This window comes from Gadus macrocephalus, chromosome 3 (genome assembly GCF_031168955.1).
Source record: "Gadus macrocephalus chromosome 3, ASM3116895v1".
Classification (NCBI taxonomy): domain Eukaryota; kingdom Metazoa; phylum Chordata; class Actinopteri; order Gadiformes; family Gadidae; genus Gadus; species Gadus macrocephalus.
This window is the reverse complement of record NC_082384.1, coordinates 20,638,416-20,646,375: the sequence shown is the minus strand read 5'-3', so window position 1 is coordinate 20,646,375 and position 7,960 is coordinate 20,638,416. Positions and strand designations below refer to the sequence as shown.

At 48.3% G+C, this 7,960-nt stretch overlaps 1 protein-coding gene across 2 annotated transcripts; it reads right to left on the bottom strand.

Moving 5' to 3' along the window:
• Positions 1–369: 369 nt before the first annotated feature.
• On the bottom strand, positions 370–7,953 carry LOC132454554 (G protein-coupled receptor 137Ba-like). Of its 2 annotated transcripts, XM_060047998.1 has the most exons (7): positions 7,520–7,953; positions 5,945–5,994; positions 5,033–5,255; positions 3,452–3,601; positions 2,896–3,024; positions 1,618–1,739; positions 370–1,304 (listed from the first exon to the last, which is right to left on the bottom strand). In XM_060047998.1, exons 1-7 carry the CDS (start codon positions 7,946–7,948, stop codon positions 1,199–1,201), a joined length of 1,209 nt encoding a protein of 402 aa, XP_059903981.1. In that variant the 5' UTR covers positions 7,949–7,953; the 3' UTR covers positions 370–1,198. The 2 variants fall into 2 exon arrangements, with proteins under 2 accessions (XP_059903981.1, XP_059903982.1); XM_060047999.1 differs by lacking the exon at positions 2,896–3,024.
• Between the last annotated feature and the right edge of the window lie 7 nt (positions 7,954–7,960).

Here is a 7,960-nt window from a genome sequence, read left to right as displayed (position 1 = left end):
TCTGTTTGTTTGAAAATGGAAAAAAATGATAAATCTTGTTTGGCTCTTGTAGTCAGGTTCGATACGCTTGTACGGTTCAGTATCGGTACACCCGCTATTTCTTCATACAGCTGTGACTTCTGCTGTTCCTGGTCTCTCCTGGTTCCCCTCCTGGTCCTGATGGCCTTCAGACGATGCTCTCTGGTGGTTGGAACCAGTGACATGTCTGGACCGGTCCTGGATACTAGTTTGCAATCTTCGTGATGCAGCAAGAGGTTCTGATGGAACTGTCTGTGTCACCGTCAGTGATGTCAGCCAATAACTGTCCATGGTTCACTGTGCACGTCATACTGCACAACCTCGACAGCAAAACATTCCTCAAACAGTGAGTTCAAGTCTTGCTGAAATGCTTCCCAGAGTTTATTAAATAAAGATCATAAGAAACATTGAACCAAAGCTTCTACCACTACTACTACTACTACTACTACTAGTTTAACCCCAGACCAGAGATGTCGGTCAGAACCTTCAGATTGTCGCAAGTGTGAGCATGCAGCACATTCTGACAACAAAATAATTCACAGATATACAGATGGACATATCTGAAGTGTGGGCTGAGGTTCTGGCTGGTGGTGGGCACAGGTCCACAGGGTGGGGAAGACGCTGAACATGGGGTCAGAGCCGGACCTGACCATACTCCTTCACCCAAGCCTCCTGGATATCTCAATCCTTTCGTCAAGCCCAACTCTGGTATCGACCACCAGTCACCATCTTTTGAGCATGAGCACAAATCTAGACCGGGTAATACGCACGTTCCATATGAAACCAGGACCTCATACATACAGGAGTACTAAGAACGTTCAGCATGGGACCAGGACCTCGTACATACAGGAGTACTGAGTACGTTCCATATGGGACCGGGACATCATACATACAGGAGTACTGAGTACGTTCCATATGGGACCGGGACATCATACATACAGGAGTACTGAGTATGTTCCATATGGGACCGGGACATCATACATACAGGAGTACTGAGTACGTTCCATATGGGACCGGGACATCATACATACAGGAGTACTGAGTACGTTCCATATGGGACCGGGACCTCATACATACAGGAGCACTGAGTATGTTCCATCCGGGGGCCCAGGTAATAAAATGCTTTGTAGAAATGCTGCACTGTGGGTCCAGATGGTAGAACCAATCCTGACCCTGCTCTTCATGGGTAGGGGTGTAGCTCCTCTGTGGTGGCGGTGGCGTACCTCTGGTGGTTGGTGGTGCTGAAGCTGTGGTGACTCCCCCAGTCATAGCAGTCTGATGGTAGGCTGGCAGAGCAAAAGACCACATGCCTCAGTCAAGGTGTTGCGCAGACAGCTATGGACTTTCTTAAAGGCCTGGTACCATCACTTGGTTAACAAGGCCCAAGGTAAAAACGTCTTTAACATTCATATAAATGTATTTTATTAAGTTCATAATCAAGAGATGAAATTAACTCTAAGAAGGGACAATCAGCATCTTGTTAAAGCGAGGAAGGAAGGCGCTACCGTTTCGGAGACCGGTTGTGGTCAGAGACAGCCTTGCTCTGTTCCTCCCGCTGGTTGCTACGGTAATGATTGGGGGAACAGGTGACGTGGTTACCTGGCGGACGCGTTCTGAGGAGGGATGCTCCATGCAAGGTCATCATCGCTGTCATAGCGACGAGGGTTGTCGAAGAAATACCTTCTGGATGATAACACATGGTGGGGAATCCCTGCAGCAATCTGTAGGGACGCATAGACCTGGTTTATAGTGAAGCATAGACCTGGTGTATAGGGATGCATAGACCTAGTTTATAGTGAAGCATAGACCTGGTTTATAGGGATGCATAGACCTGGTTTATAGGGACGCATAGACCTGGTTTATAGGGAAGCATAGACCTAGTTTATAGTGAAGCATAGACCTGGTTTATAGGGATGCATAGACCTGGTTTATAGGGACACATAGACCTGGTTTATAGGGGCGCATAGACCTGGTTTATAGTGAAGCATAGATCTGGTGTATAGGGATGCATAGACCTAGTTTATAGTAAAGCATAGACCTGGTTTATAGGGATGCATAGACCTGGTTTATAGGGACACATAGACCTGGTTTATAGGGGCGCATATACCTGGTTTATAGGGGCGCATAGACCTGGTTCATAGGGACGCATAGACCTGGTTTATAGGGATGCATAGACCTGGTTTATAGGGATGCATACACCTGGTTTATAGGGACGCATAGACCTGGTTTATAAGGACGCACATACGTGGTTAATAGGGACACATAAAACAGGTTTATAGTTACGCATAGACCTGGTTTATAGGGACACATAGACCTGGTTTATAAGGAACATATATACTTGGTTTATAGGGACACAATTCCAGTTTATGGTGAAAGATAGACCTGGTTTATAGTGAAGCATATACCTGGTTTATAGGGACACAGACCTGGTTTATAGTGAAGCATAGACCTGGTTTATAGGAACACAGACCTGGTATATAGTGAAGCATAGACCTGGTTTATAGTGTAGCATATACCTGGTTTATAGGAACACAGACCTGGTATATAGTGAAGCATAGACCTGGTTTATAGTGTAGCATATACCTGGTTTAAAGGGACACAGATCTGGCTTGTAGGGACACATAGACCCGGTTTATAGTGACGCATATACTTGGTTTATAAGGACACATTGCCCTTGTTTATAGAGACACATGGACATTTTTATAGAGACAGACCTGGTTTACAGAGATAGACCTGGTTTATAGAGACACAGATTGTGTGCATAGAGACCCCTGGACCTGGTTTAAAGATCCCACCCACAACTCACCACCCAATCCTAACCCGCTTAGTCCCTAACCCTCTCAGACATGTCATCCAGGAGCTCTGCAGCATACTGACCCCATCCTGTGGGGGGCGACGGACTCTGAAGAAGAACACGACCAGGGAAGTGGGTAGGAGCTCCCAGACGAAAAGCACCACCCCAAACACAACGTAGCCACCATCCCCCAGCGAGGAGCGCAGGTCGGCCTAGAGACACACCACCAACACCCAGGGACCAGCGGGACATACAGGAACATAGGTGAACATACAGGGACCACAGGAACCACAGGGACATAGCGGGACATTCAGGAACATAAAGGGACCACAGAAACATACAGGAATATACAGGGACATCCAAGAACCACAGGAGAACACGTGAACCACATGGACATGCCGGGACATACAGGGGAAGGTAAAAAAAAGTTCAGATCAGGAACACAGATGTTAATTTATATTGCCCCTTTCAAAAATAACTGAGATTCAGAAGTGATCAATTGGATGGAGGGTACGTTGGTAGTATTATGTGGTTACTGTTTGGATGGGGGGTGGTTTGGTAGTATTATGTGGTTACTGTTTGGATGGGGGGTGGTTTGTTACTGGGGTTACTAGTTAGTGTTCTGGGGTTCCGTGTTACCTGGTCCGAGACGTTGTACCAGTCGTAGTCGAAGGAGTCCATCTTCTCGATGTCTGCAAGGGCGAGCACTAGCAGGTTGTAGCAGGCTCTGCTGGCGTACAATAGGATCACCGTGGTGCCAATCAGAGACACCTGACACACCGACGTCCCCTGTAGCCAATCAACAAGAAGAACACAGAGAGGCCATGAACCAGCACTCCAGGGTGCCCCTCCCCATCATGTCTCTCCGCTGGAGACAGAGATCTCTGATGTGTGTCCATATTAAAGCTGCATTATGTATGTTTCTTCATCAGCAGCCTCCAGTGGTTTGTAGGCAACTGTAATGGTCAAATGTGGGCAAAACTATTTATACAGAAGCATTCCCACGATGGATTAACTCGTGGATGGGCATGTTTTATTCTTCAGGAACATTCTAGTTCAGGTAAATAACTGCGGTAGAAAAGTTTCTAAGTGCAGGTTTTGAAGATAATAATCCTATTAGGTCATTTATTATTCCAAGCGAAGTATGGTTTGTAGTAGGGTAGGCAGGACTAGTACCCTACCACTAACTATACTACTAACCATACTAACCCTACCACTGGTAGGGGTTAGTATGGTTAGTAGTATAGTTAGTGGTACGGTAAATAGAGTTAGTAGGGTTAGTAGTAGGGTTAGTGGTAGGGCTAGTATGGTTAGTAGTATAGTTAGTGGTAGGGTTAGTAGAGTTAGTAGGGTTAGTAGTAGGGTTAGTATGGTTAGCAGTATAGTTAGTGGTAGGGTAAATAGAGTTAGTAGGGTTAGTAGTAGGGTTAGTGGTAGGGTTAGTATGGTTAGCAGTATAGTTAGTGGTAGGGTAAATAGAGTTAGTAGGGTTAGTAGTAGGGTTAGTGGTAGGGTTAGTATGGTTAGTAGTATAGTTAGTGGTAGGGTTAGTATGGTTAGTAGTATAGTTAGTGGTAGGGTAAATAGAGTTAGTAGTAGGGTTAGTATGGTTAGCAGTATAGTTAGTGGTAGGGTAAATACAGTTAGTAGGGTTAGTAGTAGGGTTAGTGGTAGGGTTAGTATGGTTAGCAGTATAGTTAGTGGTACGGTAAATAGAGTTAGTAGGGTTATTAGTAAGGTTAGTGGTAGGGTTAGTATGGTTAGTAGTATAGTTAGTGGTAGGGTTAGTAGAGTTAGTAGGGTTAGTAGTAGGGTTAGTGGTAGGGTTAGTATGGTTAGCAGTATAGTTAGTGGTAGGGTAAATAGAGTTAGTAGGGTTAGTAGTAGGGTTAGTGGTAGGGTTAGTATGGTTAGCAGTATAGTTAGTGGTACGGTAAATAGAGTTAGTAGGGTTAGTAGTAGGGTTAGTGGTAGGGTTAGTATGGTTAGCAGTATAGTTAGTGGTAGGGTAAATAGAGTTAGTAGGGTTAGTAGTAGGGTTAGTGGTAGGGTTAGTATGGTTAGTAGTATAGTTAGTGGTACGGTAAATAGAGTTAGTAGGGTTATTAGTAAGGTTAGTGGTAGGGCTAGTATGGTTAGTAGTATAGTTAGTGGTAGGGTTAGTAGAGTTAGTAGGGTTAGTAGTAGGGTTAGCGGTAGTGCTAGTATGGTTAGCAGTACCTTGGACTCCAGGTAGATGCTAGCAAGGGACATCTTGGCCACCTTGTAGAGGCAGACGGACAGCGAGATGGCGCACAGGACGAAGAGGCTGTCGTTGATGGTGACGCGCACCAGCACCAGGGTCTTCACGGGCGCCCAGGAGGTCTTCACCAGCAGAGCACACACCAGGTTGACCCCCAGGAAGAGCGCACTCACCCCGGCAAACACCAGGTACAGCGGCAGCCTGAACCAGGGCCAGAGGTTAGAGGTCAAATTGTTGTTGAGCTGTAGAGTCACACTGGGTGTTTACTGGTAGAATCATACAGAAGGAGGAGGTGGAGGAGGAGGAAGAGGAGGTGGAGGAGGAAGAGGAGGAGGTGGAGGAGGGAGATGAGGTGGAGGAGGAAGAGGAGGCTGAGGAGGAGGAAGAGGAGGTGGAGGAACAGTCGGTTCCTGTATCTGTGAGGTTGAGAGGGGAATAGGTGGAAGGGAAGGAGGAGAAGGTGGAGGAGGGAGATGAGGTGGAGGAGGAAGAGGAGGCTGAGGAGGAGGTGGAGGAACAGTCGGTTCCTGTATCTGTGAGGTTGAGAGGGGAAGAGGTGGAAGGGAAGGAGGAGGAGAAGGAGGAGGAGGTGGTGGTGGTGGTGGAGGTGGTGGAGGTGGAAGTGTTGGAGGAGGAGGAGGAGGAGGTGGTGGAGGTGGAAGTGTTGGAGGAGGAGGAGGTGGTGGTGGAGGTGGAAGGGAAGGAGGAGGAGAAGGAGGAGGAGGTGGTGGAGGTGGAAGTGTTGGAGGAGGAGGTGGTGGAGGAGGTGGTGGAGGTGGAAGTGTTGGAGGAGGAGGAGGAGGAGGAGGTGGTGGAGGTGGAAGTGTTGGAGGAGGAGGAGGAGGAGGAGGTGGTGGAGGTGGAAGTGTTGGAGGAGGAGGTGGAGGTACCTGTATCGGAGTAGAGCTGGGGTGTACTTGGACTTTGCCTTAAAGTAAACCTGTAAATAAACAAGATGGAGGATTAGTACGTCTAGTAGGGGTAGTAGAGTTAGTAGAGTTTGGTAAGTTGGGTTAGTGGTAAGGCTAGTTGGGATAGTAAGTAGGGTTAGTAGGGTTAGGTGAGTTGGGTTAGTAGTAAGGTTAGTAGCAAGGGTCAGTAGTAGGGTTATTATGGTTAGGGTTAGTCGTAGGGTTAGTAGGGTTAGTCGTAGGGTTAGTAGGGTTAGTAGGGTTAGTCGTAGGGTTAGTAGGGTTAGTAGGGTTAGTAGGGTTAGTCGTAGGGTTAGTACGGTTAGTAGGGTTAGTCGTAGGGTTAGTAGGGTTAGTAGGGTTAGTAGGGTTAGTCGTAGGGTTAGTAGGGTTAGTAGGGTTAGTCGTAGGGTTAGTAGGGTTAGTCGTAGGGTTAGTAGGGTTAGTAGGGTTAGTCGTAGGGTTAGTAGGGTTAGTAGGGTTAGTAGGGTTAGTAGGGTTAGTCGTAGGGTTAGTAGGGTTAGTAGGGTTAGTCGTAGGGTTAGTAGGGTTAGTCGTAGGGTTAGTAGGTTAGTAGGGTTAGTAGGGTTAGTAGGGTTAGTAGGGTTAGTAGGGTTAGTAGGGTTAGTAGGGTTAGTCGTAGGGTTAGTAGGGTTAGTCGTAGGGTTAGTAGGGTTAGTAGGGTTAGTCGTAGGGTTAGTAGGGTTAGTAGGGTTAGTCGTAGGGTTAGTAGGGTTAGTCGTAGGGTGAGTAGGGTTAGTAGGGTTAGTAGGGTTAGTAGGGTTAGTCGTAGGGTGAGTAGGGTTAGTAGGGTTAGTCGTAGGGTGAGTAGGGTTAGTAGGGTTAGTAGGGTTAGTAGGGTTAGTAGGGTTAGTCGTAGGGTTAGTAGGTTAGTAGGGTTAGTAGGGTTAGTCGTAGGGTTAGTAGGGTTAGTAGGGTTAGTAGGGTTAGTCGTAGGGTTAGTAGGGTTAGTAGGGTTAGTAGGGTTAGTCGTAGGGTTAGTAGGGTTAGTAGGGTTAGTAGGGTTAGTCGTAGGGTTAGTAGGGTTAGTAGGGTTAGTAGGGTAGTCGTAGGGTTAGTAGGGTTAGTCGTAGGGTTAGTAGGGTTAGTAGGGTTAGTCGTAGGGTTAGTAGGGTTAGTCGTAGGGTGAGTAGGGTTAGTAGGTAGTAGGGTTAGTAGGGTTAGTAGGGTTAGTCGTAGGGTGAGTAGGGTTAGTAGGGTTAGTCGTAGGGTGAGTAGGGTTAGTAGGGTTAGTAGGGTTAGTAGGGTTAGTAGGGTTAGTCGTAGGGTTAGTAGGGTTAGTAGGGTTAGTAGGGTTAGTCGTAGGGTTAGTAGGGTTAGTAGGGTTAGTAGGGTTAGTCGTAGGGTTAGTAGGGTTAGTAGGGTTAGTAGGGTTAGTCGTAGGGTTAGTAGGGTTAGTAGGGTTAGTAGGGTTAGTCGTAGGGTTAGTAGGGTTAGTAGGGTTAGTAGGGTTAGTCGTAGGGTTAGTAGGGTTAGTCGTAGGGTTAGTAGGGTTAGTCGTAGGGTGAGTAGGGTCAGGGTCAGCGGGCCTACCTGAGCGCAGTACAGGTTCATGAGGCTGAGCGTGAAGAACTGCAGGCAGACGGGGAGGCAGTAGAGCAGCCAGAAGGGCAGGGGCCCCAGCGCGTTGGCCCGGCCGCAGTCCCTGAAGTAGAAGGAGAAGAGCAGGGCCCGCAGCGCCGCCCACAGGAGGCACAGCCACAGGAAGGCCGTCTGGTAGCTGAAGCGCTTGTGGCGGTACCGCAGGACCAGCCACAGCTGGGCGTACACAAAGCCGAAGAGCAGGGTGTAGAACAGGGTGTAGACCACCGTCAGGCCCAGCTTCACCACGGGGGGCACCGCCGGGGAGGCGGTGGGGGCAGCGGGGGGGCCGAGGGAGCTGTTGGCGGCCGCCGCGCCTCCTGCCGCTCCTGCTGTTCCTCCTGCTGCCATCTCACGCTCCGGCACACGACTCTCCTCCATCAATGACCAGCG